Genomic DNA, 24,611 nt, shown 5'->3' with positions numbered 1-24,611 from the left:
CTTAAGTGTGTATGCTTGCTTTGACAAGCGTGCGCAGGGGACTCTCGACTGTCGTCGCGAGGCACGCACGCACGAGCGCTACTTGGTTTTGTTAACTGCCGTGCGGTCGCCGCGAGGCCCGCGCTCCCGTGCGCAATGGCTCGGTATTTTGACCTGCGGACACGAAAAATTACAATTTGCTTAAGAGCTTCGCTCTTAAAATCTGGCTACGCCACTGCCCTCTGGGAAAAATAACTGCCGTGCATGCGGACAAGGAGTACGTTCCATCATGGGAAGGATGCCGCGAAGACAAAGAAGAGAGGACGCAACACCTGCTCGAACGGCTCTAATCAAGGTTAAACTTTCACGAGGACAAAACCACGGTGTAACAAAATAAACCTTTGTTCATTTTGAAAGCTCCAGCTTTTTGTAACTTAGCTTACTCTAACCACGCGTGAAGACGCAATATTGAACACTTTCAAATATCGCGCTACAGTGAGGTGAGGTAATACGGGCACGCACGTTAGCATTGAAGTGACACGATCAAACGGAATATATATATATATATATATATATATATATATATATATATATATATATAAGAGAAGAAAAACTTCGAACAAGGTAAAAGCACGATTGTTGCCAACGTTTCAGCAAAAAGACTTGCTTTCGTCAGGGCAATCTCACGCCTGGCTGGCGCGCTTTATATAGGGGTAGGTACCCAGGTCAGAGGAGAGAAGGAAAGAAGGAAGTAAAATTGAGAAAGTGGATTGGTTTGGGAGTATGTCGGTGGAGATATTGAGGGGGAAAGAAGGTTGTATAGTTTGAGCCGCGAAGTAGGTCACAGGGAAGTATGCCGGGAGTTGATATTCCGGGACTTTTTGGAGAGAAAGAAGGAGAGGGTGTTTGTTGACCCGCCGCGGGGCATACCGAAAGGTTCTCAAAACTGCCGGAAGCAGACCAGGCGGAGAGAGTGGGGTCCTTATCAGAAACTATCTACAAGCCTCAGGTCAAAAGAGAAGGTAGAGAGAGAGAGGGATACAACTTCTTTATTGAGCCTGCGTGGAACCGTTAGGTCACCTACTGTCGCCGCCCTCCAGCCCCCTGTGGGGGAATGGGTAGCAGCGATTTCGGCCGCTGGCGCTCGATGGCCGCAAGCGCGAGCTCCGCAGCCATCTTCTGGTGTTCGTAAGTTCCGCTGGTCGCCGCGCGCTTCACACGCGGTGGTAGCGGGTCGTCCTCGTCTGCTAGTGGTGATTGGTAGCAACCCCACAGCATGTGCTGCAGGGGGGGGGGGGGAATGACTAGGTCAAGGAAAAAAAAAAAAAAAAAAACGGGAGAGAGACCACACAAACCCACACACAAAAGAAAAAGCAATGACCCGGCAAGTAAAATGGCACGTGTCACCCACGGCAACATTCCTGGAACAGGCCTGTCCTGAAACTCAAAAACGAAAAGATAAAGTTAGAGGGACGTACGGGGCACAAGACAAAGCGGAGTAAAAAAAAAAGAGAAATAAAATAAATGAAAAAAATTCCAAAAGCAAAGGTTGGAGGGATGCGGGCGAATATTAAGCTCGAAGCTAAGGAATGAAAATAAAAGAAATTAGCTGACCAAGTAAAGAACAGAAGGAAGGGTCATAGTCTTTGGATAAGGTACATGCAAGACAGTGCCTAATTCTGTATTTCCGGTGAATATCGCGGGGATTCCAAGTTGCCCCTAGACGCATTAATTCCGGTAGGTTAAATTAAATTAAATAGGATTCTCGGTATTTTCTGTCCATTGGAGACTTAAAGTTTGACTGAAGTATATACAACTTAAGGTCATCAAAATTGTGGCCTGGTTGGTTGAAATGCTGCGCTACAGCTATGGAGGATTTGCTACGAGTATCTGCCCGGTGACCGTTAAGACGTAGGCTCATAGGTTATTCTCTGACGTGATATGATCCCGGACAATTTGGTCCTGAGTGGAAACCTGGACGAAATGGTCCCTAGTCAGCTTGAATCGTGTAAGGCATTTTGGGGCACATTATCGCGGTTAATCAGCTCAGCCAGATTAGCTGGTAACTGATGGAATGTTTCCTTGTATTTATTATTATTATTATTATTATTATTATTATTCGCGTCGGTGTTTTCGTCTGTGTTTATTTCATGAAATATATTATCACAATCCCTACTTGCGTACCATCTTAATATCCGCACCTTCATCAATTCTGCCGCGCATTGACCACCGACATAAAGTTGGAATCATTTCATGTCGAACTATTGTTTTCGGTCTTTAATTCCTTGCGCACCATATTACTGGAACCACCATCCCGGGCCAGTCGCCGCCATTGAAGGCCATAATAACCACATAGATTTGTTATACGCAAACTTATCGCTGCATCGTTGGTTCACTCTGTTGTGCAACTCACCCCCTTCTGTAACGCCTTTGGCCTTGAGAGTAAAATAAATGAAATTGTTTTATTTTTTCATGTTAGCTGCAGTAGCCTGGGTACACAAAGTTCGGCACTTTGTGTTTCGTGATATAGGCCGGTTGGTAATATAGGCGGATCTTAACAGAAGAACATTCATGATAGGATGGTTTGTCAGGACGTTCGTAGCAAGGTAACCTGATGGTTTATGCTTTTGTGTTGGGGCCACTAAAGGGAGATCCAGCAAGAGATGGAAACGGGAAGCGAGGCAGGTGAGATTGCACAAGAAGGCGCTGATATCACGATGAAACTAAGGTCCCTGATGAAACGTCCCGGAAGAGGGTGAGGATTAATCCCCCTGCCGCCCCCCTCCCTCCCCCCCCTCCCCCCCTGTTGGGGTCGTCTGATTTCTCTCTTGCTTGTATGAAGTAATCCTGAGTTTTCTTTAGCGTGACAAATGTCTGCGCTATAAAAAAAAGAGGTCATTTTCTGCATGACTTTGCTGTTGGTTTTTACTTAGAGTAAATAACCACCAACAGAGCTGGTGCCATGCTCCTAACGTTAACGTGCTAACGTTAATCAATAGACGCTGCATTCCGGCACAGTGTAACCGAGTGCCAGCACAGACCAACCGCATATGCCGGTACATGTCAGCACAGTGTAGACGAATACCGGTTAAGTCGGATCGCAACTCATTGTATCTCACTGAAGACCAAATCTGTTTTCTGAAAGAAAAAAAATCATGGAAGAAAAATGAAAATTGTTTTCGCGTCCCTATGACGAAGTTTCCTATGCGACGAACTACCCTATGACGAATGATACTGTGTGACCAAATGGCCCATGACAAAACGCACCGTGTGACCAACGGGCCTATACACCCGCACGAAAACATGCAGTATGTCCATAATGGATGCCTTGCCATCTTGCTGCAGCTTCATTTAACACCTTGAAACCTCAGGAAGGATGCTAAAACATTCGCAAGATTCAATTTCCACCACTCACCTAAATAGTAATCGCTACAGATATAGAATACTTTTTACGGGGTCGAAGGATTGACTTGGGACAATTTAGGTCTGGGTATATGGTACCGTATTATCCGGCACCACATTGTCCGGGGCCATATTGCTCGCGGGACCACGTTGTCTGACACCCGTGACGTCATAGAGAAGTGTCCGGAAAGTGTCTGGAGGCGCCAGTGCTCCACGTGTTTTCTTTATTATCTGGATGATTTGTTTGAGGTTTGCCATAAAATTGGCACCACTGTTGTCGGGACAAAGCATCCTTTAATAACTCAGTCTTGCATTTCGCCTTCGCGGCCTATTTAAACATTTTATTTTTCTGCGTTAGCATTTACAGGTCACAACCCGGGATTTTTCGTTTCTGGGGTTCGAGTCCCAAAATTATACCGCGCATACCAGCAAGAGGTGTACGGACAAACGCTCACCGTTTGAGGCTAATACAGAAACGGATACGAAAAAATCAGAGCGCTTTTCTTAAAGAGAAAGGTGGTGGAAACGCGAAGCTGCTCCGATGGTGTGGGGAGGGCGCAATTGGATAGACGTCGGCTTCATAACGCGAGGGACTCAGGCTCGATTCCGCCCACAGGAAGCGTTTTCTTCTTCAGCGCTTGATGTGCCTTCGCTTATCATCAATAATCATCATCATCCTTATCGCTTTGTGAAATTCATTCTGTAAAGCTGGCTTTCCTGCTGTGCGTGTTGGCGACGGGACGGCCGCCATCAGCGATGAATAGAAAGCGTCTCTTTACACGTGTAGTAAAGACTGCGCTACAGGTGTGCGTTTCCTTCTTTCGTGTCTCTTTCTGTATTCGCCCAAAGCGCAACCCTTCAGCCGACGTTCCACCAACGAGCCCGACTCCTAGCGGCACTGAACTCCAACCGCGCATACGTGCGATGTTTTTCGTTTCGGGCTTGCGTCGGAGCTAGAGAGAGAGAGAGAGAGAGAGAGAGAGAGAGAGAGAGAGAGAGAGAGAGAGAGAGAGAGAGAGAGAGAGAGAGAGAGAGAGAGAGAGAGAGAGAGAGAGAGAGGGGCCTTTGCTCTCCGGGAAAGAGGGAAGTAAGAAAAAAAATCATTAGATCGGAACGAAGTAAAGTAGCAGACAAAATTGAAAGAATAAAATGAAAAATAAAGTCATATAAGAAAGCATTGCTGTCCACTTGATCACCGCTGAGTGATTGTGGGTCGTGGGAGGATTGCAATGAAGTACCGGTGACACGCGCCTACGAGCGAACTTATCTTTTTTTTTCTTGGAGTCGTATGGGAGTCAGGTTTGCGTCATACTCTACGATAATGACCCATACCCTATGATAATGACGCATGAAGTTGGTCCATCACCAAACATGTAAAATAACCCGCAACGCGCGCACAATTTACGTCTGTGTCTTATTCGAGGCGATTTCATTGTTTAATAAACACGTGTGCGCGCTGCAGGTCGCCAACCTTCCCTCAAAGGAGGCTGTTTCGACAAATCCATGACAGCGTTTCGGCTGCTCATGTTGTTATTGGACGCCGTATACTTGCAACTCATTTCCTGATATAAGGTTTACAACTACAGCATTGACCCTCTAAATGCGTTCGCTCACTCACTTTTCACTCCTTTTTTGAGCTTAGAAACCGCGAAAGGCTTCTCATGTGCACGGCTGCGTGATGCGTGCGCGCAGCCAACGGCATGTAAAATTTCTCATATTTCTTACGATGATTCTGGATCCTCATTGTTACGTTTATTTTGGAAGCGTGTATTGGAGGAGGGACGATGTGAGGAGGGAACGCAGGAGGCGAGCGAAGAGAGAAAAAAAAAAAAACGAAAAAAAAAAGCGCGCGTGCAAATTGTTAGCGCAAGTCGTATAACCAAACCCCATTAATCAGTTTGCCTGATGAACGCAGCTCAATGTAAACATATTTGTTGTTCGCGTTTCCGACAGGGCAGCAAACTCTGAGAAAAGCACAAGATTTTCTTTATTAATTTCATAGCTGACGAACCAAGCTAAGCAAGTTTCGACGCCCCTGCGTCAAATGCTGCGCGCTCACCAGCGGCGGCGCCAGCATCGCGCGCCGGCGTCAGCTAGCAGACGACGCCCTGGCGCGCTCCACCAATAGCGCACGCAGCGCGGCGCGTGCGCAGTTCGTCCGCGTCTATTAAAAAGATGGCGTCCAAAATGTTCGGTGGTCTCTGTTGATGTTCGTGCAAGCTCAAGTAACCATGGCCACCAAGCCCGTCGAGTGGGTTGCATCGTTGATTACCCGCTTTGAAGAACAGGTGAGCGTTCCGATTCAACCGTTGTGCCAAGCTCGGTCCGCTTCCCTCATCGCAGCGCTGGTGGCGGCGTCGGCCCGTGTTTTCTTGGGGCGACCTCCGCCGCCGATTCTGTTCGGTCGGCCGGCCGGCCGGCGTCATGCCGACCGTTTCGCGAAGGCAGTTCGAAAGGGCTTCGTTTCGCGTTTCGTCCGGCCTCCCAACATCTCTCCGAGCTCGCGTGTCCTCTTACATACGAGCGTTAATATGGGAGTTTCCCCCGCGCGTCTCGGCTCGGCCGCAGGAGGAGCGCTGGTCGTGCATTCAGCGGACAGCGCAAGAAAAAGAAAATAGTGTCGCATAGGAGCGGAAGTCGATCGACTCGGACGCCCACACTCGCGCCGCTCGAAAGCAGGTTTTCGCCCCGTGGCCCGCTCCTTCGCGGCGTCACAACAGTGCCGCCAGACTCGCGGTGACGGCGCGAGTACACGACTCCGACACCGTCACCGCGGTCTGCTGCCGAACGGCGTGCTCGTCTGGCAGTCGCGTGCCGAGGAAGCGCAGACCGGACGGACGAGCATAGCGCGCGAGACTCCGCAGTAGCGCTTTTTTTTTTTTTTTCCTTCCTCTCCGAGAGGCGCGGAGACAGTACGATCGATAAACCGGCACTCCTCCGCGCGCGCTCATATAACGGGACGCCGTGCAGAACCCGGGATCACACGCTGCCAGAATCCACATAGGTCGGCTGTGGTGCGCGTTGCGTAGGCCGCAGCGACCGGCGACAAACACGACTGCGTCCGCGGTTTGTAGTACGTCCACGAAGCGTGGATAGCAGCGCTGCTGCCAGAAACGAACGGCTCATCCATTTTGGGTCGCCCCCTCGTACAGCCGCGCTTCGCACGCATTGTTGTGGTTTTCCGGTTGGCACCGGTCCCTGTCGTGCGAAGCGCACTATGAATGGAGCTGCCGCAGCGGCTTTTCGCAGTTCATTCAGGGCCCGGTCGGTTCGATCTCCCGACGCCCGTCGTATCTCCGACCCCCACCGGACGCTGTCGTGTGCAGTGACCGCACACCGTTCGAACACCTCGATAAAGCAACGGCGACAATAAAGGAGAGACCTTTCAATTTCCTGCTCGTCGGAAGCGGACTCATGTCCAGCGAGCGCGTATCCTCGCCACCTTTCCTCACGAGCGGCGTTGTGTCGCATTGTGTTGGCGGCGCGCCTGCGATTGGGTGTGCCAGGGGTGCGTAGTATGCCATTCATAAAAAAGAAGAACCGCGTGGTGCGATTTTGGCAGCAGCGACGACCTTGGCGAGCGGCACTACTTCCGTCGCGTGCGGGCTCTGCCAGACGGCGTCACGCGACTCGGTCGACCGCATCACGGCTAGACCTCTGTCCGCGGCGGGCAATTGTAGTAGTATAAAAAAAAAAAAACGTACATACGTCTCGTGTTTTTGCGGCGGGTTGCGCTGAGTGGGCGCGTTCGGTTCGTTCGTACTTCGGTATGGCGGTTTTGTTTCGTTGCTTTTACTCTGCGCGCTGTGGGCAGCTTTGAGACATCCGTCGCGCCCACGGGAAGCGCTTTCGCCGAATTGACGAGTGCGTGTGTGGGCTTTCACTCAATGTAAGTGCTACGTTGCGAGCACAATAAAAGGGAGTTTATGGTTTCGAAATCCTTGATTGACACTTATATAGGAGTGTTGGAAATATCCATTGGTGCGGAAGACGACCTTCAGAACGTTGGGCTCGTTTCAACTTTATATTACACAGCTAGGTCTTTTGAATAGTGAAGCTATGTGCGGCCGTGTAAAACAAATACTGGCACATTAAATGAAAGCTTATAGTGCCGTCGAATCAACAGAGCGTTCTAATTGCTGCAGCTCTGCTCTGTCTTCACTTGCGCTTTTATTTAAAAACATGGCAGATGGTGTTCTGGAGATGTGCAGTGTCTAGGATTTCCATAATGCCGCTATTTACCCTCGCACGCAGCACAAATCTTCCAGTGGTGGGAGAACCACCACCAATGAATCGAGAGGAGAGGGCAAGCTTGCTGCTTGCCACATATGATGCCAACATCAGAGCCAGAAAGAACAATCAGCACCTCTTGCCTTTGTCTTGGTGAACCAAAACCTGTGCTACACGACCGTTTCAAAGGACGTTTGAGTCTAGTAGCCTTCGAACTTTCAAATGTAATTCAAAGTGGAAGGAGTTCCGCCAATCTACACCACAATTCACAAAAGCACTTGAAAACTTCCATGTTCGCCCGCCATGTTTTGGAGTCGCCGCTGCTGCCCTGTTTCGTTCGTTACAAAAATTGTTTAGCGTTAAAATGGGAAAGAAAACAATTATTAGTGATCAAATTGAAACCAATTGATCCATATGCGTGCACAAAACATGCACTAGCACCCAGTATTTTTTTTTCTTTTTTCACACCACCAGTGTTGAGAGTATCAAGTTACTTTGTAATCCTAGAGCAAATAATACAAAACAAAAACAAGTGATAAATAATGAAGTTAGCGCACTTCAAACACCAAATTTTACTCGCAAATAATTGTTTTGTAATGACGGAATGCAGAAACTGCATCCGAGAGTACGACCATTTGCGTTTCAAAGGCCTTTGACAACCTCAAAGGTTGTTGGCGGTGCTCCTTTGACTCAAATGGCATTTAAACCAAAGGCCTTTGAAAAACGTTGTGTAACAGCTCAAAGGTTTCATTTGAGTCAAAGGACATTCAACTCAAAGGCCTTTGAAACGCTTGGGTAGCACGGGTATTAGTAGGAGTGATGGCGTCCTGTCAAAAACACTAATGCGTTTCCCCGTAGGCCGATTGGTCGACTGAAAAGCTCTGATAAAATCTCTGGACATACGGCGCATGCGTGAAACTGTGCTTCCATTGTGTAAAAACAGTTACTCGAAAAACTGTGCCTTCTAGGTAACACAATAACTGTATCGATCATGAAGAAAGAACACAATAGTATATATTTATCTTATAAACCATGTATCGGTACATATTCAGACTGTTCGTAGATGCGTTTACTTATTGCACAAAAACATTTGCTCGGGTTCGAAGGTTTGGCGATCGATTGGATGCACTTTTAGCCGAGGGGTAACACACTTTTAGTGAATGTTTTGACACACTCTTGATGCAGTTTTCATTCCAGAAAGCTTTCGCGCTTCTCTCAACGTTCTTAGGAAGGGATGGCAAAGCTTTTATTTCTTCTTTGCTCTGTCTTCCACTGAGATACGAAACACTCGTGTGCCGTGATGCGCTCTGGTATTTTGGCTATGTCACATGCAAGGCAGGGCATTGATGGTATCAAATTGTTCAGTACACGGGAAGGATATGCAGAATTAGTGGATTAGTAAATTATTTCATTGAAGATATTTACCCTGCTCAGCAAGCACCGTTTTTGGGGGAGGCTGACTGAAAATCGCCTACGGGGCACTACAGCCCGCTTTTTAAAGATAATTACGGTTGATTGGAAAAAAAAATTAATGTAAGGCACAGGCGATGGATCCTTATGAGTGCGTTGGCACTGCATTCTTCCGCCTTGCAATCTTGACTGTTGGTTTGAGAACACACGCATTGCTCCAACTTCCGGAGACCACAACTTTTGTCGTTTCCCGCACGCTGTTTACGAGCCGCATCCGCGTGCCGTGGCAACCGCGTTTCCCGTTTTCCCTCTCTCACTGGTCAGTCATTTACATTGCTTTCAAAGCCCCGACCTACTTCCTGTCATAGTGATCATCGCACTTGCTCGCTTAGCGGCGGCATTGGCTGCCTGTCACTCCTTGCGTAGTTCGGCACTCTCAGCATTCCAGCGTTTTCGTTACGTCCTCTTTCTTGCCATCTAGTACTTGCCTGTGCCCTCACTTCACGCCTTATTCTACACTATACGTTCGTGCACACAAGCAGTGTTGTGATGTATCCAAACACGCCCGAGCAGTGGGGGCTGCAGGGGCGGTATCATCGGTACTAGTCAATTCCTCCTCTCCCTTTTGCATCCACAGGATTATCATCTTTTCCTGTTGTCATCATTGTCATCGTCGTCAACATCATTATCATCTCCACCACCACCACCATTAGTCATCATCCTCATCATTATCAGCCTGTCTACACCCACTGCAGGGCAAAGGCCTCTCCCACAGTTTTCCAATTATCCCAGTCCTGTGCTAACTGCGACCAATTTATCCCCGTGAACCTCTTGATCTCATCTGCCCATCTAACCTTCTGCCGCCCCCTACCACGCTTGCCTTCTCTAGGGATCCACTCTGTTGCCCTTAATGACCAACGGTTATCTTGCCTTTGCATTGCATGCCCTGACCATAGAGTTTCTTAGTAAGTATACTATCTAGGGGAAACTGCGCCTCGTAAGCCATGTCATTGAGGGAGTTCATGGGAAGACCCCCCTTTTTGGCTTGGGCTTGGCATGACAATTGGATTCTTAAGTGGTTTCTGGGATTTGCTTTCTTCACTATGCATTAACACGTTTACGAGCTGCAAGGAAGACGAAATCCTCCCGTTTATGTGGTAGCCGTGCTCAGTGAAACAGCAGGCAATGCGTGATCGCACCTGACGCTGCTCATGCCGCAGTCGAAGGACGTATGACTGAGCGGGTAATATGCCGCCGCAAAATTTGTAGCCGACGAAAAGAAGGAACAAAACGTATTTCGACGAAGACAAGATACAACAAATACGGGCGCTTGTATGCGTCCTATCTTGTCATCGTCCACGACTGTTTAACGCCACGTTTTCATTTTTCTTGTTAAACTAGCTGGCGGTCTGTGCACCGGTTCACCACGAAGGCAACGTTTTCATAAGAATGCTGAAAAAACGTTCCAAACTCTTCAACGTAAAATTAATAAAATCAGTCTCCAATGAGTGCCCCCCACAAATACTAACATTTTTCGTAACCACATCCTTGCCCTGCAGAATAGCAGGCACAACCGTTCCGGAAAAAAATGCGCTTTACTTCCTTTTTCCTTTGTTATAAAACAGCCGGTTTTTATTTTCCACTTACATAATTGCACACCATTCTTCACGTTTTTGTGGCACTTTGTTTACATTTGCGGTCACTAAAACATTTCAATCCAAGCCAATGATGAAACTAAGGCGAGTACATGATATAATGGCGGTCCATGACTACACAGACGGCCTTGTTGTGAGCCGCATAGACGCTAGCACAAGATTCCTCTCTAGTGTATATTGTAAGAAACTCTATGGCCCTGACCACGGCCATTTCTTCATCTTAATTTCTACTAATATGTTCTTACAAGCGTTTGTTCCCTGACCCTTTTGCTGTCATTCCCTTGCTAATGCTGCAGCATATTCAGCCTGTCAGAAACGGAGAGCAACGGTTAGCCACCATCGCTGTGGCTAATAGAACAATTATGCGCTAAATAGCAGGCACTGTAGTTGGTGTGACCACTCAATGCCGTCCTCACTGGACCCTTGTTGGATGCACCTGTGGGTGTCTGCAGTGTGAACCATTAAAAGTGGAGGTGTGGAAATATTTGGAACCCCAGATACGTTGCGAATAGCCTTGCTATTCCGTTCAATTCGCAGTACCATTGCTGGGCCCAGATACGTTGCGAATAGCCTTGCTATTCCGTTCAATTCGCAGTACCATTGCTGGGTTAGGAGTGGTCGGGTGTCGTCAGTTTTCGAAAGCGGCACTGTGTGAATGGAAGCTGACTTTCTGGCGGCATGCAGGCTCCCTTATGGTTTTACGACTTGGCCTGCACCTTTGTGTTGGCTTTGCCACTGATCTGTGGGAAAGCGCACTTGCCTGTTACAATCCTTGGACTACCTAGGCTGAAAGGAAAGCCGAGGACAGTATTAATAGAGAGGAACATTGGCTGCCGTCATATTTACCTAATTGAAGCAGCTCGGAATTTCTTCTTTTACTCCTTAAACGGATTCCTTAAACGGATATGTTCTTACAAGCGTTTGTTCCCTGACCCTTTTGCTGTCATTCCCTTGCTAATGCTGCAGCATATTCAGCCTGTCAGAAACGGAGAGCAACGGTTAGCCACCATCGCTGTGGCTAATAGAACAATTATGCGCTAAATAGCAGGCACTGTAGTTGGTGTGACCACTCAATGCCGTCCTCACTGGACCCTTGTTGGATGCACCTGTGGAACATTGGCTGTACGGAGCAGCTTGGAGGTTCAGCTTTCTTTTCCATCATGTCGGTATTGTACCAAATGTTGACAACCTCGCTGTTGGAAGTGCAGAGCAGTGATTCGCCATAATGGGCTGTGGCACCGTTAGCCGCTCACTGCTACCACCCAATGCAATTAAAATTTCCCGCCTTCGCAGTGCTCGCGTGCCCCCTGCCTGAAAGTACGCCAGTGGCAGTTCTGTTCTTTTAAGAGCGAATGCTCTTTATAAGCGACCCCAAACCATCCACCGGCGGCGGCGGCGGCGGCGGCGTCCGCAGTGCTCTTTAAAGAAAAAACAGCATCCGGCGCCAGGTTTCGATCCGAGGACTGTCGGGCCGCAGCGCGACGCGCTACCGACCAAGCCACGGACGCGACTGTGATATCAGTGTTAGACGCGCCTTATATCTTTAACGCATTCAAACTACGTCGTCAGCGGCGTGCGTTGGCGACTCAGCGGCGTTATAGCGGCTTGATAACTGCGTGGCGTACACGTGATACTACAAACCCGATGGAAGAGATGGAAGAGAAGGCGGCGAGGCGGTGGGCTGCGGGGGCCGAGCGCAAGCGCCGCAAGCGGGCCGACAACCGTGCATTCGCACTTTCACATTCTCCCCCTCGGGGAAATGCGGGGGAATTTTATTTGTGCTTGCTTTCCCTCCCGCATGTGGCGGCGTTGCACTGCCACTTTTTTTCGCCTGCTATCGTAAAAACCAACCCAAGGAGCGTTCCTGACTAAATGAATGCGGGCGCTGCCGGTTAGTTACATATATTTTGCCTCAAATGTACCTATAGTTTTTTTTTCGCCAAACAACGGGGAGATGTGTGACAAGCGCCAGCAGTTCACAAGTTTCGAACGCTTATGACTATATAAAGTGCTTGTCTTTCGAAGCCTCTGGGTTACGCTGCGACGACAGCTGCTACGATGGAACGCCGCGTGGCTCTACTTGGGTCCAGCGAGCGAGCTACGATGACAAGGCGAGCCCCTAAAGTGCTCTGCACTTAAAAAAAAAGAGAGAGAGCTGTTGTCAAACAACCTGCCTGGTGATGTTGCCTGGCCATGCTTGCATGCATGTTGGTCTGGTCGTCTGCACTGCTGGAAGAGCTTGTAATTGGACTGGGAGCCTTTCTGCATTGAAGGCCCCGGTCTTGCTGTGCGCATACTTTGTCGAGGCTTTTTACGTGAAATTGTAAGTGACAATTTTGTCGAGGTTTTTTATTTTATATTTTGAAGTGAAAATCTCCCTCCAATGTCGATGCGAAGGTGATGATTGCCGTCACTGAGACAGGACTGATTGGTTTGGCCAAGAACAAAGAGCAAGACGTTATTGACTGTGCAATCTTTTTTCCTGACCACTGATTGGGTATGTTCCGTTTGCAAAGGAACATGATCATCATCATCATTGCCTGTGCTGTTCATGCCAGTGGCTTCGACGCTAGCTCGTGCGGCACTGGCTGCTGTCTTGTAAACAGTGTAGATATATTGGTTGGGCACTTTCTTCCCATAAAAGTAGTCATTTGTGGCGTCATTTTTGCAGAAGCACAAGTCCTGCCTACATGAATGTGTTTTCAATGGCTAGGTGATTAATGCGGTGTGCCTTAACTAGTAAAGGAATTCAGCGGATGAATCAAGTGGCCATTAACAGACTTTGTTAGCAAGGCATAGCCGGGCTGGGGGTGTGCTGGTTGTAAGATAAAGGTGGTAAGGATTCCACAAGAACCGTGTCTCGCAGAGGTTGGAATAAAAATTCTTTTGCCTGGTAGTGCCTTACAATTGCATCTAAAAAATTGCGTGCATTGGCTCACTCAATAATTTTTCTTTGTGCAATTTGGTATTACAGCAAAAAGTTTTGTTGAGTGACACTGTAGTGGTATCAATGTCATCGGTAGCTAGGTGTAAGTCATTTCACTAATTTATAACGACACCTCGGGTGTTTGTAAAAACATATAAGGGTTGACTTTGGGGTCGTAGTGCTTGAAAAAGAGCAAAGTTGCTGCGCTGTTGCCGTGAGGCTTATTTACCCTGGGGATTGTGACGGGTTTGCAGCTGCCATGCCGGAGTGGGCCCCAGACGACGCACTCGCGCATCAACGTGGAGCAGAACAAGGAGTGCCTCATCAACATCAGCAAGTACAAGTTCTCCCTGGTCATCTCGGGACTCACTAAAATCCTGCACTCCGTCAACGACGTGGTGAGTTCGAGTGGGGAGGCCGCTCTGCTGCACGACGGTGGCGACACAGTCAGGGATGTTCCCCAGTGGGGACAGTGCTAAACAGGGCCCTTTAAACGGACTCCGACATTTTTCTAATATCCCAGTTCACATAAAGACTTTAGGCCTTCTCGATCTTGGACTGCTTGTGACTGCTCCACAGCAGCTGTGTTATTATTTTTTGGGTAAAGAATTTCTGTTGCGACAGCTGTCGTGGATTGCCTGCCAACTGCTCAGAACTATTCTTGACTGGCTAAATCAAAGAGTGCATTTTTGTGCAATTTTGGATTAGGTGTTAAGAATCCCACCATCAACTGGGCGGGAATGGCTCATCAGTTTGTGGTTGTCAGCCGAACTGAATCAGTGTGAAGGGGTTTTGTGATGTTCTCACTTGAAGAGCACTAAGTGTTGGGGTGTTTCTGTTAAACGAAAGTTCAAATGAGAGTACAGTTGAACACTGTAAAGTCGTATCTGTTGACCTGAATTGGCAAAAAACAATGCTCAAAAATGTTTTTATGGCTAATTCTAGTTACATTTGACCATTAGTTCTGTCTGGGGGGCTTAAACACAGCTACCTTGTAACCATTGACATGAGGTTTGAGCAGATACGTAATAACTCAGCTTTGCCTAAATGAGCTTCGCATTGTTCAGTCCCCGCTGTGGTGGCCCAGTGGCTAAGGCGTTCTGCTGCTCAGCACAAGGATGCGGTTTCAACTCCCGGCTGTAGCAGCCGCTTTTCTGATGAAGGCAAAATGCGAAAACGCCCGTGTGTTCGTGATTTGGGCGCACGTTAAAGATCCCGGGTGGTCAAAATTAATCCGGAGACCTCCACTATGGCGCGCCTCATCGCCTTCGTAGCGTCGGCGCATAAACCCCACAATCAATCAATAAATCAATCAATCAATCAATCAATGTTTAGTGATTGTTTTTCTAGCAAAACTTAATTCCCCTGGCTTTCCTTCAATCCTGGACTACTTTTTCTTCTTTGTTTCTTCCGTCTCATAGTCAATGTATCAAAGCGTACTCGCTAGGTAGATATGTGAGTGAGTTGGTAGGATTGGGAAGGATTACGTTGGGATGGGTGGAGGGCGGAGGAATGCCGAGGCAAACGTTTGAGCCACAGTTGCTTTACTCTTCCTCCCATGTTTAATTCTTGCTTGGCAACTAGGTAGCAGGCCGAGGTTCCTTCTTCTCAAAAGAAGTTGCCTTTGCCTGCTGCTGAAGGTAGCAACGGCTGATTCATTCAGAATAGCAATCACGCATCAGAATAGCAATCATGCCAATTGTGACGCAAGCTTTAAACAATGTAGCTAGATGATGGGAAGCAAAGATGAAAGAGTGGCGAACCGCTAACTTCTGTAACGTTACAGGGACCAGTTTGCGTTGTCGTAGCACACTGCCTCTGGTTCTGTTTGATCGCGCTGCTTGAATGCTAGTACAGAGTTCATCTCTTTTTGTCACCTCACCATGACATCGCAGCTGATATCATGGATTGAGAAAGTTGAATGGTTGGTTGCTGCTGAGCACGAGGTCGCGGATTCGATTCCCGGCCACGGCGGCCGCTTTTCTGATGGAGGCGAAAAGCAAAAACGCCCGTGTGTACGAGATTTCGGCGCACGTTAAAGATCCCCAGGATGTCAAAATTAATCCGGAGCCCTCCACTACGGTGCGCCTCATTGCCTTTGTTGCATCGGCGCGTTAAACCCTACAATCAGTCAAGTTGAATGGTTGTTGATATTTGCTTTTTTAGTGAAAACAGCATCAAGTTATTGTAGGCTACTTCTTCCAAATAAAAAAGCAAGGATCCATGTGCTGTGTTCAAGTTTCAAGCTCTTGGTGCGCTTTGACATAGTCTGGTGGGGCACCAAAAAGGCCACAGGCGTCCGCAGAGAGCCAACATTGGTGTGCCTGGTTTCTCAGTGCTTATGTTGTCACCAGAATCCTTCACAGCCCAGCGTTGAGAACCAGAGCTACGAGTGAGCTAGGAAAACACTGGTTTACAGGAGCCATGAAGACAAAACACAAGTTTGGTTCATTCAAAAGATTGCCTCGTTAGAATCACGCTGACCCCACTTTTAACGTAAACTTCGCTCAAATAAGCTACATAATTAGGAAAAAAGGGAATGGCCATGCGGCCCACTAGCTCATTGCCCGCAACAGAACCTATGCTGTCATACCAGCCAGCTCTGCGATTGGCGGAGGCTGGCAAAGAAAACGCAACTTAGGCAGAGCTTATAAGCTTGCTGAACGAGCTATTTGCACTTAAATTGAAGGCACATTCTTTTTATATCAGTAATAATGGTGGGACAAACAATGGAAGTTATGAAAGCACAAGTAAACATAAAAGTACCGATGTGTACTGCTGTTGGTGCTGCGTGCACTATGCTTGGTTTAGATGCACAGTGCTGCGGGGCTTTGGGGTTGTCTGAAACAACATTGGCCGATTGACGCAAGCGACAGTGTCTTACGTGACCATATTTGTCGAGCAAGCGCTATGTTTCACGAAACAATTATTTTCTCTGTCAACAAAAACAAGCCAGGTTTAAATATGGTCACAAACAAACCAAAGGCAGAAAACGGCTTGCCGTGGCGTGGTGTTGCCATCTAGGTTTACTAACAGTAAGCAAGTCTCCGCTCCACACCAAGTTTAGCTGAAGGCCTGTTCGTATGATGTCATTGCAAACGTCGTTCAAACACACATTTTGGTGCGAGAATCAAAATTTTAGCTTAAAATGATTAATTTTGCTGTGGATCAAGCATCGTTTGCATTTGGACAAGCGCTGGGGGCACTATAGAACACAAAATCTTTCGAATAAAACAAACTTGTATTTTGTCTTCATGGCTCCTTTAAGGGGTACGCATTGGGTGGGGAAAAACAGCGGGTTGTATTATTTGTGTCGGTAACCCACGGGTTGGTCAGTTGGGGAATGTCTTCCGTTTACTGCGTTGATCCCTGTGGTTCTCCGTGCAGTTTGTGTACCAGAGGACACACAGCCCGATCCAGCCAGAGTTCGAGAAGAACTTCTACGAGTCTCAGCTCATTGTGCTGGACACACTGGAGAAATGCCTCAGCAGGGTGAGTGGGCATGCTCCCTACTTGCATGGCCTGCTGTGTATTCGCAGCCAGAGGAAGGATGTATGCTGTTAGAAATGTTGTTTTGGATCCTTTGAGTTGATCAATCATGGGGAACCTGGGGATTTGCTTCTTCTCATTTTTGTCTAGCTTGTAGCTGGGAACAACCCCCAGGATGGTTGTGTAAGGGGGCTCTGCATTTTTTTTCCCCGCACAATTTTAGTTGGTATGGCTTTGAAATGATGAGCGAAAGGGATGCAAGTGTGTGCTGTTGTGGAGTCGCTATGCCTGACGAGATCTTGTTTTGTTTGGGGCTGTTTGTGGCACTCAGCTGGGACCACGAATGCGGAGGCGGTGAATGCTGTTGTAGGTGTACACTCCCACCATACAAAAATAGGGCATCTCATTGTTCTGGGACCTGCGCTGCTCACACCATGGAGCAAAAAGCTTGTGAGATGCTTTCTGCCGCACATGTCAGTTTGATTGGGGGAGATGCATTTCCAGCTGGAAGGAGGATGCTGGTGAGAGGCTGATGGAGAAGGCCAGTGGTTTTGCTGTCGCACCTACCTGTAGGAGGGGTCGTCACACCATTTATGTAAGGGTGACAGACCTCTTTGGCAGTGCTGAGTGACTAACTTTAACCACATGTGGAAAGCAGGCAATGTGGACACACGCGGTTCTCGCCCGCCAGAGTTCAGCAATTTGAAAATGAATTGTTATACAATATGCTTACTGTGTGAAATTGTTCCTGTGGCGAGTAGACATATGACGAGGCACCTAGGGAGACAAAAAGGACGGTTGTTAGCCGGCACTTGTCGAGCAGCAGTCCTTTCCCAGCTGAAATTGGATGTCCAGCCATCTTACCTTTCAGAGAGGAGAGAGCCTGCTATTGATATTGCGCTGCTGAGCCCAAGGGCGTGAGTTCGATCTAGGCCCGGCGGCCGCTTGTCAGGTGGAAGCGGAAAGCAAAGACACCCGTGTGTACGAGATTTCAGCGTACATTAGAGATCCCCAGGTGGTCAGAATTAATCCGGAGCCTCCTCCTTTCACTACGGCATGCATGTCTCACAGCCCAGGTGTAGGTTCGGCGTGTAAACCCCCGACTTTGATTTTTCGATGTAGCCCTGCATGTCGTTGATGGTGGTGTGGTGCGTGGCTGTGCATGGCTGCACGTATTACTGGTGGTGTGGTGTTGTCGAGTGATGTGTCGGTGTCTCCACAACGAACGGGGAAGGGGTGGTGGTGGTGGTGGTCCACTTTTCCGACGGGGCCTTCCTGGTGGTGGGGGGGGTGTCCTCCCCCTCGGTTCTCACCCGTAGAATGCTGCGACTCCGCTTCCGCAGCAACCCAAGGAGACGACGCGCTACGACGAGACCATGAACGTCAAGGCGCTGCTGCGCGAGCTCTGCCAGGTACGTGCACCCTTGTCGCTGCCTCTCTCCGTGAAGGTGTTGTGCTTATTAAAGGGGCCATGCAGACAAAACACGAGTGTGGTTCATTCGAAAGAGTGCCTCGTTAGAAGCATACTGACACCACTTTTGACGTAAACGTCGCTCAAATAAGCTATAAAACTAGGAAAAAAAGGGAATGGCCATGCGACCCACTAGCTCATTTCCCGCAACCGAACCTATGATGTCATACCAGCCAGCTCTGTGATTGGCGGAGGCCGGCAAACGCAAACTAGGCAGGGCTTATAAGCTTGCTGAACGAGCTATTAGCACGTGAATGTAATGCATATTCATCTTAGAGCAGTAAGAATAGTGGGGTAAACTGGCAGTTATGAAAGCACACGTAAACATAGAAATGCCCATGTGTACTGCTGTTAATACTGCGCGCACTATGGTTAGTTTAGATGTGCAGCAGTGCATCACTTTGGAGTTGTCTCAGACAACACTGGCCGATTGGCATAAGAAACGGCGTCTTACGGGACCATATTTGTCGAGGAGCGAGCACCATGTTTTACGAAACGTTATTTTTTCCTCAACAAAAACAAGCCAGGTGCAAATACGGTCAAAAACAAACCAAAGACAGAAAAAGGCATGCTGCGGTATGGTGGTGCCACCTAGGTTGACTAGCAGTAAACAAGGCTCCGCTTCACAGTCCAAGTTTAGCTTGAAGACCCGTTCTTACGATGTCATTGCAGATGTCGTCAAAACAAATGATTTGGCGGGAGGATGGAAATTTTAACCTAAATTGATTAATTACACAGTGAAAAAACTGTGGTTGATTCCTCTGTCATAGGAATCGCTAAAACACGGAACTGAAATGTGCAGCAAGATCTGCAGCTGAGCATGATTTGCGGGTCGGTGGCTGTCTTGTGGGCGTGCTTGACGAGCGACGTCCTGCTGGTGGGTCGCTTCGGCAAAGGTGTACTGTCGTCATTTCCGTGACGGATATGGCGTCAGGGAAATATTGGTGTATCCCGGCATAAAACACGTTTGGGTTAAAATATAACACCCAAAAACAAACAACCATACGTATAACGTACTTGTTTGTACTGAAGGTTGTTTCCCCGCAAGAAGACCCTGTGTGAAGGGGTGCACCCTTTACAGGCCGCTTGCTTCGTTGTACTGGCGTCACTTCCGTGACGAACATGACGTCAGTGAAATCTTGGTGCATCCAGTAATAAAACACTTTCGTGTTAAAAAAGCATTGTTTGCTTCCGGACAAGCGCTGGCTGCACTATAGAACACGAATTCTTTCAAATGAAACAAACTTGTATTTTGTCTGCATGGCCCCTGTAAGGGTGTTCCATTAAAGCTGTCGGGTTTAAGGGTGTTCCATTTAAAGCTGTCACGTTTGTGACTGTCCCGTTTAAAGGTGTCCCGTTCAAGGGCGCCTCGTTCGGGGTTGTCCCGTTTGATTGTGATCTGCTTAAAATTGTTTTGTGTGTTGGCATCTTTGACCAAGGACATTCCACTTAAGGGTGCCCCATTGAGGGGCATGTTTGGGGGTGGACCTTTTGAGGGCACCCCATTTGAGGACACATATCGGTCAATGGGGGGTTGAACACTAGCAGTTTAAGTGGTATGAGGCTGGCTGACATAATTGCTGATCTTCTGCGGTTCAAGTATATGAGGCGTTGTTCTAGCTGCACATGATATGTACTATCGGCGTCAAATGAAACGCGAACATGAAAATATGAACCTGAACACACAAATAGCGCGATTTCTTTCCATGCAAGCCAAAATGATGCGTGGCTTAGTTACAAAAACAAAGTTGGGAAAAGTGGATTTCCAAACATACCAATAGCAAGCCATTATATAACTCTACGAACAGTATTTTTCAATTTTGCACGTTCTGGTTCATATTTTTGTGTTCGCGTTTCATTTTACGCTGATAGTACGTGTGGGGAAAATAGTGCAGCGCAGTGGTAAGCCGTAAGCTGAAAGGTGACGATTTGGTTTGTGCCATTGTTTCTAACACTGTGGGTGTTAAGAGTGTTTAGCATGGAGATGCAGGATTCAGGCCACTTGTGAGTTAGCCAAGTGGGAGTTGTTCAAATGTTGAGTTGGTAAGCTAACACAGTGAACAGTTTGCATTCTTAAAGCTAATCGCCAAGTGAAGCACCCTGGACCCGAAATGGCAGTTTCAGGGTTTAAGGGAAATTGCAGTTTAAAAATTTGCCAAAAAATAAATTTTCTGTATTCGTTTTATTTGCAGTCTTTAGGTTCCGAAGAATGTACCTGGAAGATTTTATAGCTGTACCATAAGTATTTACAAACACCTTGTCGCCATTTTAAGTCCCTTAAATGACCATTTTTGCGTATGTTTCCAAACTTCGTGCCTTGATTTCTCAGAACCATTTTTTTTCCCCACGAGGTCAACTGTCGGGAACAATATCTTTCGATGTACTGGTCAAATTTGCATCATTCTTGGTGCATCGAAAGCTTGGGAACTGGAAATTTCAGTAAAGCCACAAAGATATAGAATTTATTTTTGCTAGCACAAGATTTTATGCCGTCCGTTTTACGAAAGCATTGGTAATCCATGACCTGACATTTAATAAGTTTACAGTGTTTGTAGAAACTGTGCTAAAATTACTGCTATGGTACAGTTGCACTCCCATGTCCTTCTAGAGCACCAAGGGATAAAACGTATTCAAGTAATTCATACTTAAATAATGAAAAGATTGCCTGAAATGGAACGGCATAACATGTTGCACTACCCTAAACTTACACCACATAGATGAAAGATGACTTTGTATTTGTGCTCAGGATGCTAAAGGTCACCTAATGTGTAAATATAAAGCACATAGGTTAAAAAAATTACAGAAATATCCTCAAGACCAGTGTCCCTCCTTAAAGTGGTCATGAAGACGAAATACAAGTTTGTTTTAGTCAAACGATTTGGTATTTCCTAGTGCCATCAGCACTTGTCCAGCAGAAAATGATGCTTTATTCACTGAGAAATTGAACAATTTAAAGGAGCCATGAAGAGAGAACAAAAGTTTGTTTTATTCGAAAGATTAGGTGTTTCATAGTACCCCAAGCGCTTTCCCGGAAGCAAATGATGCTTTATTCACTGAGAAATAAGGCAATTTAAGCCAAAATTTTAAATCTCTCGCTAAAATTGCACATTTGGTGACATGAGCAACGGCGTCACACGGGCCGGTCCATGAAACAGATACTTAGTATGTCGACTCCGTATAGCACCCACACGCGAGAGTCGACCGAGACGGCGGCCATTTTAAAAATACTTGTAAAACCTAGTGCACCCGCAGCCCTAGTCATGGAATCGCCTGATCCGGAGAACAAAACTCTCGCCGAGGAGCTAGGGCTTGCATTTAACAACCTCACACCACTTGAACGCTCAATGCTTCTAAGTGCACGAGCGGCAAGAGTTGTGGGATACGCGGTGGACGGGAAAGCGACCATTCCGCGATAGCCAAAACAGACGAACGCCCTGCCGTCGGCACCGCTGCCTCGTCAGCCCCATCGCGACGGACGAATACAGACTGGTACGTATGTGCCGTATTTTTATTACGGTTAATAATAGTTCAACTTCAGTAGCAGTATCGCTTATGCCAGTTGGCCGGTGTCGTGTATGGAAAGCCGTTCGCGCGAGCTCTCTGCTTCGACCAGAAAGATACGAGCGTCAATGCGCGGTGTTTACGGCATTTTTTCCCCCAAGGTCAGAGCGCCTCGAACCCGAAAATTCGTCTGCGCGACGTCGAGATGTCGAGCTCGGCCAGGCGGTACTTTCGTACGCATTGGCGCACACGCTTGCGTGTTCGTTCGGAACTTCAACCGTTTACTCCACCGTTCTTTGTCATAAAAAGAATGTGCAGTATGTTTCATGGGCATTTAGCTCGCTATGCAAACTGTAAGCCCTGCCTAACATGTGTTTGCTTTTGCCGGCCTCCGCCAATCGCAGAGCATTCCCAAGTGACATCATAGGTTCTGTTGCGGAAAATGAGCTGGTGGGTCGCATGGTCATTTCCTTTTCTCCTAATTATGTAGCTTATTTGAGGGAAGTTTGCGTTATAAGTGGTGTCGTTATGGTTCTAACGAGGCAATCTTTCGAATGAACCAAACTTGTGTTTTCTCTTCATGGCTCCTTTAAGCCAAATATCAATTCCTCTGCCGCATCGTGTGTTTCGTGACGTCGCCAATGATGCATCCAGGACAGCTACCAAAAAACAAAAGTTAGTATAAGGCTGAGGCCAACGGAAAACACATGGCTTTTGTTGGCCTGGTTACCATCTGACTTCATAGATGGGGTTACAGTACTGCTCAAGGATCGCTTGACCAGACTTGTTCCTGGTTTTTTGTTATGGTTGATAGTAATCGTGTCAAGAAACATTGGGTAAATTACTCAGCCGGCACGGTCACATAAGTGGCAGTGTCACTTATGCCAGTTGGCCAGTGTCGTGTCAGACAAATTAACCCAATGAGCATGATGCACTAGTGCCTCTTTGTTAACATGTTCATTTGTAAATTCTCTTATTTACCCAACCAGTCGTACTGCCACAAAAAGACTGTGCACTAAATTTAAGTGCAGATAGCTTGGTTGGCAAGCTTATAATCCCTGTTCAATTTGCATTGGATTCTGTCAGCCTCAGTCGATTGCAAGGAGTTTCCCATTATACGTCATAGGTTGAGTGCGGGAAAGTAGCTAAGATGTCGCAAGCCCATTCTGTACTTGCCTCGTTCTATAGCTTATTTGAGTGAAGCTCTGATAGCAAGGGCTCTATACACTCGCTAACTTTGCCACGTGTTTCTTCTATAGTAGTGGCATGGGACAGTTGACCGGCTTGTACCAAAGCAGCAAAGGCATTACTTGAGGTGCCGAGACGAAAAAAGACCAGCGCACGAGGTGTTTTCCAGCTGGTCGAACTTGGGAAGTGCTTACTTGGTACAGGCAGAAAAGTCTTTGTGGGACTGAATTGGCAGCCAGAGTTGATACCCCTCTCCCCTCACCACAAACATTTCGCGCCTAAAGTGGGCGTAGCGACTATTTCCGCCGTGCTACCGGGATCCCTGACACGTGCTCCCCAGGGCATGCTTGGTTGCAAAGGGCCTGTGCAAACTGTGCCCCTGTGGTAGCTCATGGTCGCATGTGCGGGAGCACTTCCTGAAGACGTGTAGATGGTTGCTGCGAGGGAAGCCCACTGAGACCGCTCCTCTTCGACCGGCGGTTGCGCGCAGTTCATCGACATGCCGGACAGCCCCATGGTGGTGCCCCTCAAGAACCTCGCCTCCAAGGTGCTCTTCGCCCTCAGCCTCAACAACTTCAACGCCGTGTTCAACCGCATTTCGGGGAGGTCAGTGGTCTCCCCCCCCCCTGCCTCCACTTTTGCTCGTTTCTTCTAATTGTCCAGCCTATCGAAAGATTTTCGAGTGTCTTCCAGCTTCCATTGGTTGTGGGTTGGACATCATTGATTGGCCCGAACAAAAATGACACAAGCTGGCTCTGTAAATTAGACCAATTTCACCTAATGCTACTTACTGATAGCAATGTATGATGCGGGAATCACTCACTCAGAATTGTTAGCTTTTATGAATTGACAGCTTTTACCAATTGTATTGTCCTAAAAAAATTCGTTTTTGCCACACACCAAGAAACAGCAGCAGCAGGAGGATTATTACTTGGAACCATGCTGTTGACATAGCTAATTTAAGGGATGGGTGAGCTTGGGCTGGCTCTGTGAGCAGTTGAGGTCAAGAGCTTTGGCACTGACGTCCTTCTCCGAGACAATGAAGAAGAAAACATGACGTTGATCTGAACCTTGTAGATTGATCTGTCAAATGCTGATTGATCTCAACCTCTGCCGATGGCACGGCACGCATTTGTTGTTTTGTGGCTTTATCACCACCAAAGGAAGCTTTCAACTTTCATCTAAATGAAAAAGTTGCTCTCATAGGCTGTGTAGTTTTTGCCTTTTGAAATTGCTATTCCTCAACTCGCTGCCTCCCTGGCTGTGTATTTCCAAAAGCTTTGCTGCACAGAGCACCCATGGGAACATGATCGTCTGTTCGCACGGTGCACAACGGTAATTAATTGTCGTCATTGGCTGC

The 24,611-nt window shown here is 47.6% G+C and overlaps 1 protein-coding gene across 8 annotated transcripts in view; it reads left to right on the top strand.

Moving 5' to 3' along the window:
• Positions 1-5,406: 5,406 nt before the first annotated feature.
• The window catches only part of Nf1 (neurofibromin 1), a 74,164-nt gene continuing 54,959 nt past the window's right edge, over positions 5,407-24,611 (top strand). For 5 of the 8 annotated variants that reach the window (XM_077679182.1, XM_077679181.1, XM_077679186.1 and 2 more), the window contains exons 1-5: positions 5,407-5,669; positions 13,857-14,000; positions 16,990-17,094; positions 18,411-18,503; positions 23,742-23,857. In XM_077679182.1, coding sequence (XP_077535308.1) covers positions 5,589-5,669; positions 13,857-14,000; positions 16,990-17,094; positions 18,411-18,503; positions 23,742-23,857 — 539 coding nt within the window. In that variant the 5' untranslated portion in view covers positions 5,407-5,588. The remainder of the gene's footprint in view (positions 5,670-13,856; positions 14,001-16,989; positions 17,095-18,410; positions 18,504-23,741; positions 23,858-24,611) is intronic. The other 3 variants (XM_077679187.1, XM_077679188.1, XM_077679184.1) reach the window with 1 other exon arrangement.

This window comes from Haemaphysalis longicornis, unplaced genomic scaffold, assembly GCF_048455015.1.
Source record: "Haemaphysalis longicornis isolate Haplotype H1 unplaced genomic scaffold, Haemaphysalis longicornis Haplotype H1 scaffold_7, whole genome shotgun sequence".
Taxonomy (NCBI): domain Eukaryota; kingdom Metazoa; phylum Arthropoda; class Arachnida; order Ixodida; family Ixodidae; genus Haemaphysalis; species Haemaphysalis longicornis.
Note: the sequence above shows the minus strand (reverse complement) of the source record. Positions and strands in the feature narration are given on the sequence as shown.